Consider the following 22,188-nt stretch of genomic DNA (forward strand, 5'->3'; position numbering starts at 1 on the left):
AAAAAATAAAAAAATAATTAATAGAATAGTGAATATTACTAAAACGAAAATCCCAATATATTTAAATGAAGTGCATATAGCGATTGTCAAATAAAATTCTCTTAATTAACTAAATTATCATAATGCTGTTAAAATAAAACCCCTAAACTTGTTATTAAGTTAAATATCAATTTTATTTTTGCTAACTTTTAACTCCTTGCGAATTTTGTTAACTTTCTTCTTTTTTAGAATAGATATTATACATAGTTAGTTTATATCAGAATGGATCATCTGAAAATTAATATTGATGATTAATAATTTTATGTTAAATAAAATTTTAAAATAATATCAATCAAATAAATATGTGTAGTAAAACACATATACGTAACATTCAGTTTATAAATATCATATATAAAAAATTTAATTTCTAACAAATGATAATAAATTAGCATTGTAATTCATATTTATTATAAGGATTATCTTAATTAAAAAAATTATAAGGATTATCTGATAAATTTAATACAAAAGTATAAAGTAATTTTCATTCTTTTTAATTTCTCATTAATTTCTTTTTCTATGAATAAAGTTGAAATGACTTAAAATAATCAAATTATATTGCAAATAAAATATTAGAAAAATTTGCAAAAGAGCATATAGAATCTGCATGCTCTCAATGTCCATTTTCATTGGAAAAAAACCATAAGAAAAATGACATTTTCTCGCATGGTTTTTATAACACTTGTAGAAAAGCATAAGCTTGAGATATATATTGAGTCATTAATTAAATATCACAATTTATTAAATTAAAAATATAAAAAAGTATCATACTAATGTATTTGTAATATTTTTCGTCAATTCAACTAAAATAATGAAATAAAGTTATTCTCATTTTCCATATCAATCCTTAAATCAGAAAATTAAAAATTCACCTAAATAAATAAATGAAACATTAATTAAGTAATGGTGTGTAAAAGTGTAACTAAGAAAATGCACAAATCAAACTCATATATTTATAGATATATAGATTTGCTAACTTTTAACCCCTTGCGGATTTTGTTTAACTTTCTCTGTTTTTTTAGAATACATATTATAGATAGTTAATTTTATATCAGAATGGATAATTTGTAAATTAATATTGATGATTAATATTTCATGGTAAATAAATTTTTTAAATAATATCAATAAAATAAATATGTGTAGTAAAACAAATATATAAATAAAATAATAAGTAATACAAAGTTAAAAAATATCATATTTAAAAAATTAATTTATAGTGAATGAAAATAAATTATCACTATAATTCATATTATTAAAAGAATTATCTTCGTTAAAAAATTATAAAGATTATCTAATAAATTTAATACAAAAGTAGAAAGTAATTTTCGATCTTTTTAATTTATCATTAATTTCTCTGTCTAGTTGAAATAAATCAAACTAATCAAATTATACGAAAAATAAAATATAAGAAAAATTTACAAAAGAGCATATAGAATCTACATGGTCTCAATGTCCATTTTCATTAGAAAAGTACCATAACAATGACATGTTTTCAATGACACTTGTAGAAAAGTGTAAGTTTGATATGTATATTAAGACATTAATTAAATATCACAATTTATGAAATTAAAAATAAAATAAAGTATCATATTAATATATTTGTAATATTTGTCGTTGATTCAACTAAAATAATGAAATAAAGTTGTTTTTATTTTCAATATCATTCTTTATATGAGAAAATTGAAAAGTAATCTAAATAAATAAATAAAACATTAATGAAGTAATGGTGAATGAAAGAGTGACTAAGAAAATTAACAATTCAAACTCATATTTCACTTAAATAAATAAATAAATAAAACATTAATAAAGTAATGTTGAGTGAAAGGGTAACTAAGTAAAACATTAATGAAGTAATGATGAGTGAAAGGGTAACTAAGTAAATCCACAATTCAAACTAATGGTGAGTGAAAGGATAATTAAGTAAAACATTAATGAAGTAATGATGAGTGAAAGGATAACTAAGTAAATTCACAATTCAAACTCATATATTTATAGATAGTATAGATATATACAGTCAGATTTAAAGTTGTCTACTTTCATACTACCTCCATGGTAATTTTTTTTTTTTGAGAGAAAACACAATTAAACATTAATAGCATCCAACGATGTTACATCCATCAACCAGGATGGGTTCAAAGAACCCACCCAACGAACAGGTGAAGGGTGGGACAAACCAAAAATAGCTAAGCAATGAGCACTATTGTTACCTCCATCGTAATTATACGTGCTTGTTTGATTTTTAACACTGATTAATAATATCATTGGAAAAACCAATTATACAAAAAAAAATTCTATTTAATTCTTATTTAATGTTAATGGTATATTAAAATTTGCAAGTAGCTAATGCATTTAATGATAAGAGTATATTAGTAAAAGAATAGAAAATTACTCTTTATATATAGATATTTACTCATATAGATGAGACAAACGAAAAATAAAATATAGCACATATATTTGAGACAGAAATGTTGATATGGTTTTCGCTTATTTTTCCGGGTTTTCGTTATTAGCCCAATTAATAAAAAAAACTGAAAGCAAAATAAAATACATGAACAGTTTTCGGTCCAATAGACCTATATCTACGGAATCATGCCTAGACATCAAGTAAATCCAATAAACTTCAAAATGTTACAATCATACACAGACTTAAAATATTAAACACTTTTTATTTTCTTATGACGTCTTTATGATGAACATGTTCAGTAGACTTTACTTGGCGATCATCACTCGATTTTAACTCTGCTACACTCTAACTCCCTTCGAAACTGCGAATTGTTCTCTTCTTAGAATGTCACCTTCCTCTCTAGATGAATGAATCACAAGACTTTGAATGTTTGTGTACCACCAGCAATTAAAAATCTTGAAATAAGAATGAATATAATACTTCTGAGAGAAGTTTGTCTCGTGGCTTGTTGCGACACATAATGAAAACATTCTCGTTTTTGCTCTTTATTTTTTCATACAACCAACTTGACAAATTTACAACATAATATATGCTATATCCGATAGATATCGATATCTCTCGAGAACTCACTTTCTTCTCCCGAAGAATTTAAATGAATATAATGCATAAAAACAAAAACTAACAATTCCACTCTAAAATATTTGACAATAAAAGCTCATCAACCTCCCTTGACCACATATGGCCACGCTCGACGCCCATGGTCACATTCAAAGATCTTTAAAATGAATGAGAACTCTAATATATAGAGAACTACTTCATCATATCCAAGACAAAATAACTCTTATTAAACCATTTTTCCATATCTTCAAAATAATATATATCTTCCAATATTATTATCATATCTTCAACAAATTTTAAAAAAAAAATAATTTGTTCACTTATATCTATATCTTAAAATTCACAAATTAATTATTTTGATAAAATAATTTAAAAATCAATCCAACAAAAAATATCATCTAACAAGAAATAATATTGTGAAACATGGAGCTAACTTCAATTTGGTGTGTAGACTGTGTGAAGAACATATATTTTACATAGCAGATGATGAATATCGAACATATATAGCAAAATATCTTAATCGAGACATACAATTTTGTCAACCGCCCTAGAAGGCCAACTTACTTATCTCATGTGATCGGACAAAAAATTATATTAATTTGCAATTCAATGGAATAATGAATCTGGAAAATTCAGGATTTGTGTCATTCAGTTAATTAAATACATTTCAAATCACAAATGAGAATGTGGATTAAAGTCATTCAATTTGAAATTGGAATCATAATGTATAAAATTTGAAGCAACAATTTCCGATCAAAATGTACATAGTTTGGCCATAAAAAAAGATGACTGGTACAATTAAAGGACGCGAGACCTAAAAAAAAGGTGGTCGACAATGGAATTTCGACAAATTATTATTACACTTTACTAAAAACATTTCAAAACAAAAGTATTAATAGGTGACATATATGTCTTTGGCCCGAAGACAATGTGGACAAACAAACACGTTTTATTGTTGTCAAACAAAAGGGAAAAGAAAAAATTTATATTATTTAAGTGAGATTTTTTTATTAAAAAAAATAGTGAAGTGTATTTGGGTATAATAATGAGAAATACTAATTAAAAAAATAATTAGAATTTTCAAGAATAAATCCTAAAGCCATATTTTACAGCTCCTTGAATTTTCTTTTTCTAAAAATATTTTGCCAAAATAAAATATCACATAGACTCAAGATCTCCATTTCTTAAGTTCAAGCTCTATATCAAGCTAACATTTATGATCACTTGAGCTCCTTTATACTTTCAAGCATTTTAAAAAAAAAATTGATGAAGTTTATTGCATTTCACTGATCACCGTTTTACGTACTATGGTCTTATATTCACTTGATAAAATATAAGAAAATGGAATCAAATCAAATATTGTTACAGCCAAATGACCGAAACAAATGAGAAAATTTAGCTCCAACAAATTTGGGTTTTTATCCTCTTTAGCTCTAGTGTGCACACACCGATATCTATCTGTTATCTCCCCCTTCAAGCTGAACGAGGGATTCAGAACCACGTTGAGCTTGGACCGAAGATGATGAAATCTAGCTGTTGTCAGTGGCTTTGTGAGAGCATCAGCTGTTTGATCAATCAATGGCACAAGTTGAAAAACTAATGACTTAGATATCGAGAAAAATATAAACGGAGTTCGAAATGTTTAGTTCTTGAATGAAGAATAGGGTTAGCACTCAATGAAATAGTGCTAATATTGTCACACCACAAAATTGGAATACGTGGAGAAGCAATATGTAATTCTGAGAGAAGACATTGAAGCCATAAAAGATCAGATGTTGCATTTGCAAGACTCCGGAATTCAGCCGCCGTACTTGAGCAGGACGCAACAGTTTGCTTCTTGAATCTCCAAGAGATTGGAGAGCCACCAAGAAACCAGTAGAAACCCAACGTGGAACGACGATCATCAAGGTCATTAGACTCATTACCCCAGTCGGAATCACAATAGCCATGTAACTGAAGAGAAGCAGAAGTACCTAAGCAAACACCATAATCCAAGGTGCCATTGAGGTATCGTAGGTAGGGTTGAAATTGATCCAAATCAAGCCAAAGAGTATGAGGCTTGAGCTTGGCTCATTTAAGATTGATAAAAGCTCGAGCTCGGTTCGACTTATCTTGAAATTACTAAGCTGGCGAAAAGCTCGAGCTCGGCTCGTTAAAAGCTTTATCATATTAATCAACCGGGCTTGAGCTTGGTTCATAATAGCTCGTTTATCATGTTTAACAAGTCTGACTTGAGCTCAACTCGTTTCTGAGCTCGTAAAGCATATAATTGAGCTCGAGTTTGACATTGATTCGAGCTCGATCTTACGAGCCAGCTAAACAAGCCGAGCTCGAAATCGCGAGATTATTAGCTAACATAATTGTGAGCTCACGAGCCGAATATCTTTAAGCTTGATCTTGGTTTTATTAAATTGTCGGGCTTGATATTGCAAAGCACCTACTGTACTTGGATATAGAGTCAGATCATCAAATGGATATCCAAGATGACGTGATAAATTGACTCCCGTAGACATACACGTAGGCTTGATCCATCTTAATTTTGATGAGAAGCTCTCTAGCATATTTAGTTTGAGTGAGAAACGGAGAGGGATATGATGACTTGCAGACCTTGATACCAAGAAAATAATAGAGAGCACTAAGATTCTCGAGCGAAATCTATTGTTTAGTTGAGAAATAAGCCATTGAACCTGGTGTTTGCCACTTCCTGTTATTTAGATATCATCAATGTAAACCAAAATATAAATAATTGAAGTAGAAGAGCAAAACCCATGCTGTGACGAGCAGAGCAAAACTGATCAAACCAAGCACGAGGTGCTTGTTTAAGGCCATAAATAGCCTTACGAAGCTTACAAACATGAGGAGTGTCACTATTACTAACTTCAACCTCGGGAGGTTGCTTCATGTATACCACTTCATTAAGAGTACCATTAAGAAAAACATTATTTACATCGAGTTGGTTAACCGTCCGGCCCTTTTTGACTACAATGGTTAGAACAATACGAATGGTAGCAGGCTTAATAACCGGAATGAAAGTTTCTGTAAAATCAATCCCTGGAGTTTGAGAGCATCCCTTGACAACAAGTCTAGCTTTGCGACGAGCTATAGAACCATCCGGATTAGTCTTCAGTTTAAAACCCATTTACATCCAATCACAGGAGACTCGGACCGGTGCTGAACCAAGGACCATGTATCATTCTTTAAAAGGGCAGCAAATTCTGATTACATAGCAGCTGTCCGTTCAGGACTGGAGACAGCCTCTTGTATAATGGAAGGTTTGGTAGCAAGAGAACAGGTATTCAAAAATTCAGGACTGGAGACTAAAGAATTGTATGCATTTCACTGATCATTGCTTTGCATACAATGATCTTATATACACTTAATAAAATCTAAGAAAATGAAATCAAATCTAATATTGTTACAACCAAATAACACAAACAAATGAGACAAATTTTAGCTCCCACAAGTTCGGGTTTTATCCTCTGTAGGTCTGGTGTGCATACACCAATATTTATCTGTTAACTAAGATTAAAACAAAATAATAAATTCTGAATTATATTATGTTCATATCATGTATAGTATATCACACACATATATATAGTTTTGATATGTTGTCCACCCACTGTGTTCACCTCTGTACCCACCTATGAGGCGACACTCATATATTGAACGTACAATTTTGATATAGTTTTGATATGTTGTCCACCCATTGTGTTCACCTCTGTTATTACCTATAAGGTGGCAATGCCTATATTGAACGTACAATTTTGATATTTTTTTATCACATCCACTATATGAATGTCATTTTATTGGTGAGCGCTGAAATACATGGTTGTATGAGTAATAGAACGATGAATAACTCAAAAATGATGCGGAACTCGTGTCAATTGGTCGATGAGCAAAGATTTGCAAACAATTGACACAATATCATACAAGTAAAGTGATGTCTAAGTCAAACGGTTCAGCAATGTAGAATTTTGTAGTAACATTTATTCACTTTGGATAATGCCTGATTGACATGGAGCTTAATTATTTGCCTTAATTATAGGCCAAATATTTTACAAATTATCGAGATAATTTTGCATCGCACAAATTAATGAGGGCCTTGTAAAGTGAGACAAACTTTTAGTAAAAGTTGGTTGTAGAAGGCCCAATAAAATAAACTGGCCTAGCCCAAAATATCAATTTGAAATTATAATATGGTAGTGCAGTATGTGTCAGGCGGCCCAACAAAAACCACATCAAATATCATACACAGGGGAGACGCTTGTATTTTTACTCTATTTACAGAAACAACACACACAAATTGTAAGAAGAATCGTTCGAACAAAACCACAAACTTTTTGTAGACCAACTCAAAAATTCCAGTAACATCATGAAAGAATAGAAATTTGAACAAGACACTAGAGTAACACATGCTTGAGTAATCGAATAGTGAAGTTCACAGAATCCCACTATAATTTCGATAACACCAGACTTGCATATATGTTCGATCTATTTGTACGTCTTCAAAGCAAATCCCTTGAAACAGGAAGAAGTACGAATAGCTTCATATAACATTTCTTGACATTCCGCTTGATACAAGATTTGATAAAAACTAAACAAATGGATAAAGAAACAAATCTATTTTCGAAATTCAGCAATCCCCACAAACCTATGCCTAAGTATTGACAGTGTAATTAGAGATCAAATTTAGACAGGCGCACAGCAATTCCAGTTCTTCACCTTCGAATATCGCAAGACTAGTAGAGCACTTTTCTTATCATGCATCATTTTCTTCATCTTTCCTATCAACTATCAATCTTCATCTAGAACCTGAGATATCACAAGTCATTGCACTTTTGGCTCATCAAATAAACCTGCGACTGAATGACCGTCCTACCAACTTTGAACCCTGGAACGACGGTGAAACCAACTCTCGGCGTAGTCTTCACAGGAAAACTAGATTTGCCCAAAATATCTTCCATATAAACTATTGAAAACTCGACCCCTCTCTCAACCTGAAATATTTCAACCGTGGGACTAAATGAATATGCCAGCTTCTGAAGTAGCCATATCGAGCTTGCCATCCTAACAAACGACTCATAAAATATGCTCAATGATTTCCAAGAATCCAACACCTTCTCTTTCCCATCCAATTTACTAAAAATAGAGCACTCCATTTTTGGGTGAATAAGTTCCTCATACTTCATCTCACAAAACTGCGAGAACTCAGATTTTGGATTCTTAACCAAGATTTCCCTCGGATTACTTGAAACATGCTCGATCAACTGCTTCAAATAATAATTATTTTCACTCTCACTTACACCATTGCCGCTGTATTTGATGCCATTCTCATTACACACAGGTTCACTATCACATAATCCAAAATCACTCTTATCAAAATTTTGGAACATTCCCAAACAAATATAGGACAGAAACACATACCTGAAATGCTCTGTTTTCGAGTAATCCAAACCCGAGTAAACCGAATTCGCGGCCATTTCCAAATCCCAACCAGCTCTCTTCATCAAATCTATCAACAACTTAGCAAAGAAACGAACCAACTTCAAAGAATCACTCAACATTGCTTCAAAAACTCGAATTGTCAACAGAACCTGAATCCCCGAGCTCATTTTCCCCTCTTTGAGCCCTAATTTTCGAGATAAATCAGCATTGAGTACCCTTAATTTTTCCAATTTTTTTTTCAAAACCTTTACTTCATCATCCTTGACATCGATTTGGGATTGCAAAGAGTTCACCATGGTCTCCAATGCCCTTAGCTTGCTCTGATTCTCCTGTACCTGAAATTCGAAAAACGACCCTGCTGGAAACTCAAAATCACAACTCAACCCACGAATCCGTCTTATATAAAAACCCCTCATTGCCGACAAATTCTGGAGGATTGCAACAATTGATCTATCAGCAACCTCGAGAGCCTTTTCGTCAACCTCTGGAACGTGGGCAGTTTGAAACTGCAGATAAGAAGCTTCGAAGGAAGAGAGAGTGGCGAATAGGGAAGGAATCAAACTTCGGAGTAAAAGGGTCAAGGAAGAATCTGGGCCTGAACTCGGGTCGGGCTTGATAACGACTACTTTTTGATCGGGGATAAATTCCTCGGCAGAATCCAGGAGCGCAAAAACATCGGCGTCCGCGTCGGCAGAGGAGGACGACTCTTCAGCGAAGAGCTCGTACGTTTTGGACTTGAAAACGAGGGCGAATTTCTGGAACATATCAGAAAATTGAAGCGGCGGATTAGGTGATGGGCCTCCTTCGAATTCTGCCATTTCTCGGAATTTGTTTACCCAAATCACCAATTGTGTGTATAATCAGCGAATTTGTGGGTGAGTTCTTCAAATTATGAACTTGGTTATGGGGAATGGGGGTACTTCGGATGGCTTAGAAGCAAGGCATGTGTGTGTGAAATGAGAAAATGGAAACACATACAAATACAATATGGAAGCGTGGGATAGTGGCTGTCCTTTCTTTTTTTAAAAAGAAAATATGTCCTTTTTAGAGGGTGTCTAACACTGGTGGGTTGGTCGAGTTGAGTATGGTACTATTTAAAAATGGTTTAATCAAAATTTGAACCAACCCAAAACTCTCAAGCAAATCCGAACTCGAATCAACTTGATTTTGAATTTTTTTAAAGAAAATTAAATAAAATAATATTTTAATTTAAACACATAATAACAAAATCTATCTCATATATATGATTAAATTTGAAAATCTAATTGTATAAAAATAAAGTATATTTACTAAATCAAATAAACAATTATTTAAAAAATAAAAAATGTTCAAAATAAANATATATGCGTGTGTGTGTGTGTAATAAAAGATTGATTTTTTTAAAAAAAAAAATAGACTTGGAATTTTATTGAATCCAGATATTAAATAAACTTGGAATTTTATACTATTTACGGGTATCAATCAAGTATATTGGTTTGACCTAGATATAAAATTTATAAATCTACAAAAAAATACAATGATGTATCTATTACTCTGATTAATTCTTCTGTCTTAGAAATCTTGATTTTATGCTCCCAAATCTAATATGAATTGGAAAAACATATAAAGTATTATAATTTTAAAAAACTTTTCTGAAACGGTACCTTACCTGAAAAACTCCTCCCCTCGAAAATTAATTAAAACTTTTATATAAGTTCTAATATGCTCTTTCATTACTCAAATTTTGGGAACGAAGAGGGACTATCGGAGGAGCTTCGTCTCTGAAACCCTCGCGTGCAGTGCTACATGTTTGCATTAATAAAACTGGTGGTTATTACATTTTTTCTTCAACGTGAGACCCATTAATTGGTTAGTTTGCTTCTCTGAAAAATAAAGAATAATATTTTTGCCTGGAAATATTGAAAATTCCTTAACCTCAAACGAAGAGCATCTTTGGTTGAGCGCTTCTAGCTCACTTAATTTGTTCTGGAAACAAACATTTGTTTCACTATATCCGTGAAATGTTAACGAATGTTGTATCGTGTACGTAACTTTCCATTTATTTGTCTAACTCGTGGTTATATTTATTCAAAACCAATATCCATAAACTAGCATTTCTTTTATAAATTGCAAGTGTCGGATTGGTAGAAGCGTTGAACCGTAACTTGGAGAGACGTTCATCTTCCATCTTGGTTTAATGTCTCCTTGTCATGGCCTTCCTTCACCCTCGTCGTCACTTTGAGCAACAGGCCTCTTCCATTTCCTTCTTAGTTTAGAAAACGTAGATTGAGAATGAAATTGAGAAGAGTGGAAAGTATTGAGATCATCGTTATTCCATATATCTAGTAGAAGAAATTTTGTTTTTTTTTTAAATGAAAATAGAAAAATTTGTGATTTTTTAAAAGTAGAACCAGGCTAATTTATAGTAAGTACGGAAACATCCTTGTTCGATTTCCTCTGTCTTGGAGGCCGAGGATCCAAGCGGGCGAGGAAGGCATGGGCATCTTCTAAACCACTAACCTATTGTTGGTGAGTATTTCAAAATAAACTATATTATTTTAAAATTATTTTAAATTTAAATTAGCAATGTTCAGAGTCTAAGAAAATAAAAAAAATTCAAATAAATACTTTCTTGGTTTTAAACTCTGAATATTTAATGAGATTTTTATCATCAAATAATTTTTATAAAGTTCAAGTATGGATGATAGGATTTTGAATTGGCGATTTTGTATGATCGATAATTTTATATAAGTGGATTTTAGCCATAGGCGGAGGGAGACTTGTGACCACCTGAGTTGTAGCCCGAATGGCCCAATTTTTTTTATTAGTATGTATTAGTTTTTGGTCTAACCTAGTGGTCCAGATTATATAACTAATAAATATTTTTCAAAATAGGCTTGAAAAATGATTTCTCAGCCCATGCTCCAAAGTCCATACTTGATAATTGATATTGTCAAAAGAAAAAAAATGAAGACACCCGATTTATGTTGCAGACTTACAGAAGCAGAACATTTCAATTTTCAAAACCTCCTCCCAAGTCCCAACCCATCGTGTTGCTCATCTCCTCTCCCAGCATCAGTCGCCGCACCACCTTATCCCAGAGTTCCGACCACCGTCGCGTGATTAGCCATCGACAGCCCCAAGCTCTATGTTTGCTTCAATTCTTCCTGTGCTGAATCGAAGAAGAAGCCACTCGATTTCAGCTCCTGTTCTTGCGTTCGATTCTTGCTCGATTTAGGTAATGATCTTGCTTCATTTTATTTGTAGTTAATGGTGTCGTGGTGTTGGAAAACTTTGGGCCACTTTGTGCCGTTTCCAACCATTTTTCTTAGCGTGATCAATAATTCCGACGATATATCTGACGAGTTCTATATGCAGCAGCACCGCGAGACCTTTGGTGTTTCGATTTTGAGGTATTGAGCACGATTAATCCCAGTCCTTGATCGATTACAAGCTGCTGAAAATTGAGATTTTAATCACTCTGATGTAATTCTTTTTCGACTGCAATTAGCATTAGTTGCAGCAGCCGAAAAAGAGATCTTTATGTGGTTTTTTTTTTCAAATCTGACGACTATATTACAATCTTGTTACATCTTCTTCCAAGCGCAATGTCGAGTTACAATCTTATCAAGTTAATGAAATCGCACATTCTGTTGTTGCTGGAGAACGCAAAACTGGGCGAGGAGCTAATCAGATTGGTTTTTTGCATCGAGCAGGTACTACTCGTTGGAGCTCCCATTTTAGTTCTATTTGCAGCTTGATAGATATGTATGATGCAACTATTAATGTGCTCGAAAACATTATCATTGATGGCAGCTCTACTTCAATGCGTGGGGAAGCTGGTGGTTTATTAATAGTGATGAAATCTTTTGATTTCATTTTTATTTTGCATTTGATGCATAAAATTATGGAGATCACAAATTTGTTTTGTCGTGTTTTACAACAAAATCTCTTGATATCATAAGTGCAAGGGATTTGGCCTCTACTACTAACACTACAAGAAAATACACATTCAACAACACATCAAAGACAACAGCTTTTATTAAAACCGTTGTCTTTTTACTTTTAACAACGGTTTTAACAAAAATCGTTGTCGTAGCTTAAAAAATTCTGCTCATAGACAACAGTTTCTTTAAAATCGTTGTCTTTGATATATCTACGACATCGGTTTTAAATTGTTGTCTACAAGCGTTTTTTTTTTGCTACGAAAACGGTTTTTATGACCGTTGTCTATTAGCGTTTTTCTTAAAGTTACGACAACGGTTTTTAACAAACTGTTGTATTTCAACTGGTTATTTTATAAAATTTGTTGTCAATATTTTTTGCGACGGTTTTAAGAAAAACATGTCGCTAAATTAGCGACGGTTGTACGACACTTTCGCTAATTTAAAACTTGCGACGGTTTACGTATAACCGTCGCTACTTTTAGCTAAGGTTTTAAGCAAAACCGTCGTCGATTTAACTTTAGCGACGGTTTGACTAAAATTGTCGTTAAAATTTGCGACAGTTTTTGTATAACTGTCGCTAATTTTAGCGACGGTTTAAATAAAACTGTCGCCGATTTAAAATTAGAGACATTTTAGCCAAAATCGTCGCTATATTTAGCGACGGTTTTCTAACAACAGTCACTAAATATAGCGACGGTTATTGTGAAACTGTCGCTAATTTTAAATCGGCGACAGTTAGAAAAATAACCGTTGCTATTGGTGACGGTTATATAAAAAACCGTCGCAAATTGTCTATAAATATCACCGTCTTCGGTCCATTTTCTACCACACCACTTCACAACACTTAAAATTTTTCTCTTTTACACGATTTTTGTTTCAATTTAGGGTAAATTTTTTCCCTTTGAATTTTAGAAAATTTTTAAAACCAAGAATATAGTTAGCATAGTAAGATTGTGAGTTTTTTTTATATTTATTAAAATATTAAAAGTGATTTTTTTTTATTTTACTGAAAAAATTAGCGAAGGAAACCATCCCAAACCTTCGCTAAAATTAGCGACGATGTTTATAAAAAACCGTCGCTATTTGGCGACAGTTTAACATAAATACCGTCGCTACTTTTAGCGACGGTTTGGGATGATTTCCATCGCTAATAAATTTGCGACGGTTTTTGAAAAACCGTCGCAAATTGTAGCTACCACATCAGTCCAAAATCGTTGTCTTTGAGCGAATTGTTTAACCACAGGGCCTTTAACAACGGTTTTACAGACCTACGACAACAGTTTTTCACCGTCGTCTTTAGACGTCTACGTCAACGGTTTTTCACCGTTGTCTTTGAGCACACCCTTTAACCACAAGGCTTTTAAGAACGGTTTTATTTTACCTACGACAACGGTTTTTAACCGTTGTCTTTTGCCTTTTTTTGTAGTGTAAAGAACTTTCCTAAGATTGAGAAATGATGGTTTTGATATTCTTCTTTCGTATGTAAAATCATTTTGTACAAGATTGGATGTCGATATACCAGATACGAGTTCTCATTATAAGCATTCAAGTCATTCATGTCAGAAAAAAAAAGAAACTATCACAGTTGAACATCACTTATATTATGATATATTTAATATTGCAATAGATTTTCAGTTGGAAAAGTTAAACTCTAAATTCAATGATGAGACACTTGAATGAATGGTTTTAGAGATATTCATTTTATTTGATCTTCATTAATTTTTCTTGCAGGATGATGAAGATATAACATTACATTGTCAATGTTTTGTCGGTTTATGAATGATACGAGTTCAATAACGAAAATATTGAAGATCTTGTTAATGAGAAATTTTTTGAGAATACGATGAACATGTATTGTAGTTATGAATTTAATTGTTATGGATTATTTTGTTTTTTGTTAAAAAAATTAGTACGGGTAGATTTAAAATCCTGGCTCCGCCACTGATTTTAATAGTTTTTCTTTTCTATTTTGAAAATTGTAAATTAAATGAATATCCTTGTTAATTTATGTTGTTTTTTAAATCCGATATATTTGTTCTTTTGATTGATAAAGTTAATGTTTTTTTTTTATGTAAGAGCAAATAAGCAATACGAAGAAGGTTTTTGAAAATATTTAACTACAAACTTTTGGGATTGGGCCAAGAACTTCACGAAATATAATGTCATTTACTAAAAGGATCCGGGCCTGGGCTTTAATTTAATGGGACAATTTAACGTTGCCTTTCTTATTTTTGGATAGAATTTATTAAAAAAATAAATAAAAACTATTAATATAAGTTCTCGACTATTTATATCTTAATTAATTAATTTACCACTAAAATTATTACATTATAAAAAAACAAGTGTGAGTTAACATTTGTCAACAATATTATCATTTTTTTTTATTTATATTTAAGAAAGATTGAGATTTTTTTATTAAATATATAAAAATTAGCCATAGTATAGAATGGATTTTAATTTAGTCAACGAATTGTCGATCCTTCTCATCAACGGCCCACATTTATTTGAATTAAATCTCCTTGATAAAATCCTTGCGGCTATCCCATCGTCCTGAAGATTTTTCACGACTATTTCAAAACTCTATGTTCACGAAACAGTATTTTGGATATCGTTACTGTCGCAAAACAAAGATCAAGATTTTTTTTATATATAAAAATAACTAAATACAATATGAAATTATTTTTAAAAATAAGTTTTCTGATGTGTTTTATTAACGTGTATATCTTCATAAATTATCATATTTAAAAGACAACCTTAACTAATTTGACACATTTTTTTCCATTTTACAAATTTCATATGCCATGTAATTAATTTTTAAACTTTAAATTACGAAAACACACAAAAGTACACTTTATAATTTAAGAAAATTGCATGCATTTAAACTAGCAATGGCAGCTCCCATAAAAAAGTTGATATTGATATTCAGTAGAGCGCATGTTTACCACATAAATTCGATGGATATCATAATTAGATCATATGTTATTATTTTGTTCGAAGTTGAATCAAACGTTGAATTAGTTTGGAACCGCGACGGGAAACACTATCTACTAGTTATATTATCCGAGTTCTTAATTACTATCCTGGTTCAACTGAGATCCCGACTCCTTCCGAGCGCTGGTTGGCTTGCTGAGCCAGAATAATCCATATTGTGTAAACCATTACATTTTTTTTTTTAATACTAAACATTTTAGCAGAGAAGGGAGAAAAGTCGCTTTCTCTGGTGGTGTCATTTAGCAGCTCATCATAGGGAGAAAGGGATATTTACTGGCTTAGTCTGCAAGCCATCCAACTACACGTACCACCAATTATTTAATAAGTATTATAGGGTTTGTTCATTAATTAAAACTTTTAATATTTTCCAAAAAATATAACCAAATTCCAAGATTGTCGCATTAAACAAAACGCTTTACCTTGGAGCACTTTTATGTATTTGTTTCTCTTTTATTTTATTTATTTATTTTTGTCGTATTGTATATATAATTTATAAGTAAATAAAGTAAAAAATGTATCTATAATTTTATATAAAATTCAATTACTGTTTAGAATAAAACTTTTAAATAATAATCTTCCAGTGCATGGAGCCATGAAATACAAGATTTTATATTGATTAATAAATATAAGATTGATATGTTTCATCGATAACTTTTTTCATATTAGATTTTCAATTCGAGATGATTGCGTCAGATATCTTCGAGAATTTCCTTTTGAGTTAATATTGTCGTGTAACTTATTTCAATACTTTAGTTTTATGTTAATGCACAAATTGTGTCGATACATATATGAAAATTTTGGTAGAGCTAATACATTATTCTGCAATTTATTTGAGCATTTTAGTCTTTCTATTATATTTTTTGAGCATGTAGACTCTTCTTTCTACGAGAAAATTACAACAAATTCTCATTGATTAATTGACGTAATTAAATAAAACAAATTACGAGAAATTTTGATTTGTAGTAAAAGATGAGCATTTTTTTAGAATTAATTGGCTAACAAGCTGAACTAATACCCTAATTTTTAACAATATTAGCTCAACCTCAGTTCGTAACAGCATAATTCAACGAGAATTTGAAGTTGTTCAATATCTTAGTCAATTAATTCTCAAAAGTTATCTTTTTTACTACAAATAAAAGTTTTCCACAATTGTTTCAATTTAAATGCGACAACTAATCGTATATTGAATAAAAAATAATGAAATACACGAAAAAATATTGATAATTATTTGGCGTAATTTTCTCATATATGTAAAGGTTTATATGCTAAAAAAATATGTTTAAATATGTTACGAAAGGTGTTATTAGCTCAATAAGATTTTCACATAAATATTGAAATAATTTCCGTAATAACAGAGAGACCGAAAATTATTAACTCAACTAAAATTTCAAAAGTATTTCACACAATTATCTCCTTCCAATCCAACTAAATTAAAAAACTTGAGCAAAGCTATTAAAGCAATTTTAATATTTTGTTTAAACAAAATTTTTAAAAGTTGTCATGAAATAATTGTTTGTATATATAAATAAAATAAGATGGAAAATCCCATACTAAATCCCATATTATCGGCTATCACTGTGTACGAGAGAGGAAATATTGGTTTGGTACAAATAATGAGGCAGTCCGAACGAAAAATTACAGGAAAAAATAAATAATAAATAAAACAACAAAAACTTTAAATTAATGAGGCCAACCCATCCACTCCAATTCCTGTTTCTGCTTCTGTTGTTGTTCTTTCATTGGTAACAGTAAACACCACAAGTCGCAGTTTTTTGCAGGCGCCGCTCTTCATATCCCATCCTCCATTACTCTCTCTCCCCCTCAATCTATACATACACACAGATATATATATTATATATATATACACAAAAGAAAAACTAGCCTTAATAAGTATTTATGTACAGCCATCATATATTATATTGTTTTTTTTTTACAGCGAAAATCTTTTCTTTTTTTCTCTCCTGATATTCTGATCATGGGTTCCCTACATCTTTATTTATAGTGTAGATTTGCTCAATATTTCAAACCATTGAATTTTTAGTTATGGTGGGCTCCTCTCTTTTTTTTTTCATTTTCCCTCTTCTTGTGATTAATGATAGTGATTTCATCTCTGGGTTTTTTCAGATTTTGATGCAACTTTGGTTCTGTTCTTTGCAGTTGGATACTTCGGAGATTCCACGGTGGCTTTTGGCCCTTTTGCGGGAGAAATTCTTCAATGGGTGTATAATTCACGAGGATTCGAAGAAGAATGAAAAGAATGTTTTTTGTTTGGATTGCTGTGAGGGAATTTGCTCTCATTGCTTCGTTCATCATCCTTCTCACCGACTCTTTCAGGTATGTCTCTATAGTAGTGAAAATTCATTCATATTTTTAAAATATATATGTTATTTACGTAATCTAATGCCATAATTTAATCTTTGATTTGAATTTTTTTTTTTGGAGAGTTTCCTTTATTAATGGACCTTTTTCTAGTTTTGTGGCTGATTTGTTTGGTGTGATTTTTCAGATACGGAGGTACGTCTATCATAATGTTATAAGGCTTGGGGATGCTGATAAATTAATGGACTGTGCTCAAGTGCAAGTAAAAATTGATATTTTTCCTAGTTTTTTAATCTTTCTTTTTACTATCTAATTTTGTGTATACAAATGCAGGTTTCTAATACTTTTTAGTGTATAATTTAACTTTTTGCAGTCTTATACAACAAATAATTCAAAAGTAGTGTTTTTGAGAGAGAGAGCACAGTCGAGGCCAGGCAGAGGCGGCGGCAACTTGTGCATCAGCTGCGACAGGAACCTGCAAGACTCATTTCTCTTTTGCTCTCTTTCTTGCAAGGTCCTTTTTCTGTTATCTGGAATTTTTAAAATTCCAAATTTGTATTTAATTTTTAAATTTTTTTGAATTTTGAATCCAAGTTCTAACCCATTTTATATTTCTCCGGGTCGTGTTTTATAATAATTTATTTTTTAAAAATACAGGTCTTATTTGGTTAAGTGTATAAAGAATGTGTAACGATCATATAAATGATGATGGAATGAAAAATACTTCGTGATATAAAATTTTGGGAAAAAGAAAAGATTTTTTGTTTGATTTTTTTTTATTGGGAGCAAAAGTTAAGTTTGATATATTTTTTATTTGAGAAAATGCAACTGAGAAGTCAATCAATTTCATTCAAGAAAACGGGTTCGTAAATTTGATATTTTTTAAGGATGTTTTTGTTTACATTTTTTGGGTTTGAAAGTTTGAAATCACTTCTAAATTTTATTTTATTTTAAAAAAGATTTGAAAAGTTATCGACTCAAGTTTCTTGTTATTCCTGTATTTATTTTCTTGTTTTGCACAGCTTCAACATGTACTGAATAGTGGCTGCAAAGTTTCAGACTATCTCCGGAAGTGTGAATTTCTTGCATTGCCTGAACCGGCTTTTGATGAAGGCCAAAGGACACCCGATTCAGTGCTAGAAGCCACCGGCCCGGGAAGTTCAGACTCCGGTTCCGACTATGTCGGTCCAAGTAGTTTAGTGGGATGCCCAGCCCTCACCAGCACGGCTACCACGGAGGTTGTGAGGACGAAAAGAAGTAATCTTGCTGGATTCCGGTCTGATTTCAATCTGGGTTGTGAACCGGTTAAGGAAGTATCCGAAGTGACACTGAGCCGGAGGAAGGGAACCCCACATCGGTCTCCATTTTACTGATTTGAACAGGAAATAGATGGAGGATATGGTGAGATGAACGGAAAGGGTTGGGGGCAGATGGGTAATTTACATATCGTCGCCAGGGGCAATAGAGGAAGAAGATTGCATTCCAAATCTTACAGCCTACACTTTCATTCCCATCTTTTGTGCTGTGTAGGTCTCGGTTATAAATGTATACTACTTTCTTTGGACTAGCCATATCGACTGCATTGCAAGACTCTTTAAGAATTACCAATTTTAACCTCCAGTCATAATTTTTGTCCTTTTTTTTTGTTTATTATGGATATTAAAGTCTTTTTGCCTATTTTCTTGTTATAAAATAAAATAAGGGTAAATTTGTGAAAATACGTTTGAATTAAGATTTAGTATCTATCCACAATTTTTTAAGAATAAGTAGTTAATAATGTTATAATTTCAGTTTTAGTTTTTTATAAACTCAAATTTACATTTTTGTCTTTTTATTATTTAAATAAATATATTATTTTATCAATAAAAATTACACGTTTTTTCTTCATCTAAAATATAATTTTAAAAAAATATTATTTCTCAATTATCATAAAATAAGAATAAATATTTATTTTAATACATATTACTTATTATGGTGTTTCAGATACTTGATTTATTTGAATAATCCAAATGTTTAAGAAAATATTATATTTTTGAGTAATTACCACAAATTCAATCATTGTAGGTCTTTTAATGAAAAACATTAGGATAACTTATTAATGTTCCACATCTTTTCTTGCAAACTCTTGTCTTCCATTAAACAACCAGTGAAATTGATATCTGGAGCATTATCTCGCAAGATACTGTTGAATATGAGAAATTCGTACAACACATTAATATCATTATTTAAACCCCCTCGACCTCGAAGAATGCATGTCATATCCACAAGTCTTGAAACGTGACACCTTCAAAGTAGATTGTCACTGATCCACGACCTCTTGTAAACTGGCTGACAATTTTTTTTTTATTTCTGGCGCATACAATTCCTTGCCTTTGTGTATTTGAAGAAAACGTTGAACATCATCTGCATTCGATCTTCTGAAGTATCGATCACCAAATAATTCAACCACATTTTAGCAGAATTTGAAAAGATACTGATGTTAGTTTATTCACCTATACACAGGTACTCATCAAGAAGGTCGGCAGCCACTCCATAATCCAATTGACGCATAGCATCCGTGTATTTTTGTAGTAGTGACAATCTTTTTCTTCTAGCAACATCTTTCCTCAGTTGAAAATATGATGAATAAGCCTCAAGTGCATTTACAATGCATATCTTCTTCGAAATATATGACCCAGATACACAAGTTCGTGATAATACTCAATGACGAGCTTCAAGTGATTGGCTTCACGTTTTCTTTGGATGAACCTTCTTCTTCATCACATCTCGTTATTACTTTGATATGCTTCATGAATGTGTCTGCTTAGTTGAAGCAGGCACTACATCATTTCTTATCCTGGATTTATTGGAATGTGACTTATATCAATGTTTTTTGTCTCTGCTAACTGTTTGTTTAATTTCACAATTTTTACATCGCACGCGCCACATTAAATTCTCGTCAGTGTGCTATACTCCCTAGGACATAATTTGTATCCATACCTTAATAGATTTAATTTGATCTCGAATTTTGGTTCTAGATGAAAACATTTTATCGACTCTATTCTTATGTTCGATCTAACTATCATGATCTATCTTGATTTAGGATTCTTTCTGGACTTTCTCCCGTAAACATGTTTTTTTTGGAAATCTTGCATTCGAGTGTTAAGGAGACGAAAGATAAAGATATGCTTGTGTTCACCACAAAAATGTTGGAATTGAAAAGTATTCATATTGAAACATCAGTTACCAAAATTAATTGGAATGTGACTGATAACTAAAATAGGTGTACTGGTGGCGAGTACTTCAATTACCAAATAATTATTATGTTTAGAATTTAAATCTCACGTCTTTTCAGTAGCTTAGTAACTCGTTCTCAATGTATTTATTTAGTATATCAGCTAAATCACATCCTCGGTATTTATTTCAAGACTAAGGCTCCTGCTAAAATAATATTTTTTATATAAAAAAAATAAATTTTTTCATGAATCGAGTAGAATCAGATATGAAATTTATTTCACAAAATTCACTTATGCGATTGCTTCACACAGGAGTTTTGTATTATTTAAATATCAAATAGGAGCTTTTTAGAAGGTGGTTTTTTTTAGATTTTTTATTGTCTTTTTAGTTTATGGCCAAACTTTGATCTTTTTACCACGTGCCAAGATGATATTCTAGCTGTTTCAATAAAGTTACCCTCAAACCAAGCAACAAAAAAGTTGTTTTTTTAATATAAAGTTTTGGACTCACGTATGGTTAAAAAAAATTGTTATGACATACAACGTTATTGGCTTGAGGGTACTCTAGGAGATTAGATTTAGAGCACGTGCCTACGACACATCTCCCACACAACTGTCTATTTTTAATGATTAATAAATAGTAAGTCCTATGAAGAAAACATTTATATTGTCGTACAATAGATTGAAAATTAGTTTTTATATGTGCTCTATATAATTGAAAATCATTGGAGCTTTACCGGCGTGGTTGGCGAACTTATTATAAATTCAATGTTTTAGCAAATTTTATTTTAATTTGTTATATAACACAAAGCTTACTGACCTCATAAATTTGACAAAAACTCTAATTTGTTTACATTAATCAGAAATTTAAGATAAAAGTTGAACAGAGAAAAATATCGTCATCGCTCATCACTATATTATCGTTTCTATCACGAAAAAAGAGAAGAAATAAAAAAAATCATGCATCATATATTGTGAAATAATATATATTCAACATCTGAAAGTCAAATCGAACTGGACAACGATTCAATTCTATATTCCATAGAAACTACTGATCAAATTGAAAAACGAGAAATTATGATGAATCTACCATTTCAGGTTCTCACTGGAAGGTGTCTCGGACCTGTTGGGCTTGGTGTTGGTTTCTTCGCCTTTTCCAAAACGCCGTTAGGATCTCATCTTTGATATTTGGAACATCGTAGTTTTGGGCTTGTAGTTAGAATCACATTCGAAT

The 22,188-nt window shown here is 31.5% G+C and overlaps 2 protein-coding genes across 3 annotated transcripts; one reads left to right on the plus strand and one right to left on the minus strand.

Moving 5' to 3' along the window:
• Positions 1-7,446: 7,446 nt before the first annotated feature.
• Positions 7,447-9,476, minus strand: LOC140988894 (protein GRAVITROPIC IN THE LIGHT 1). The gene has a single exon (XM_073457980.1). It carries the CDS (start codon positions 9,319-9,321, stop codon positions 7,879-7,881), a length of 1,443 nt encoding a protein of 480 aa, XP_073314081.1. The 5' UTR covers positions 9,322-9,476; the 3' UTR covers positions 7,447-7,878.
• A 7,644-nt stretch (positions 9,477-17,120) lies between these two features.
• LOC140988650 (protein RGF1 INDUCIBLE TRANSCRIPTION FACTOR 1-like) lies at positions 17,121-19,306 on the plus strand. Of its 2 annotated transcripts, XM_073457689.1 has the most exons (5): positions 17,121-17,466; positions 17,578-17,754; positions 17,927-18,001; positions 18,113-18,253; positions 18,762-19,306. In XM_073457689.1, the coding sequence occupies exons 1-5, from the start codon at positions 17,464-17,466 to the stop codon at positions 19,110-19,112; spliced, it is 747 nt and encodes a 248-aa protein (XP_073313790.1). In that variant the 5' UTR covers positions 17,121-17,463; the 3' UTR covers positions 19,113-19,306. The 2 variants fall into 2 exon arrangements, with proteins under 2 accessions (XP_073313790.1, XP_073313789.1); XM_073457688.1 differs by lacking the exon at positions 17,121-17,466 and having other exon boundaries at positions 17,486-17,754.
• The last annotated feature ends 2,882 nt before the right edge of the window (positions 19,307-22,188 follow it).

Source organism: Primulina huaijiensis, chromosome 11, assembly GCF_012295235.1.
Source record: "Primulina huaijiensis isolate GDHJ02 chromosome 11, ASM1229523v2, whole genome shotgun sequence".
NCBI lineage: Eukaryota > Viridiplantae > Streptophyta > Magnoliopsida > Lamiales > Gesneriaceae > Primulina > Primulina huaijiensis.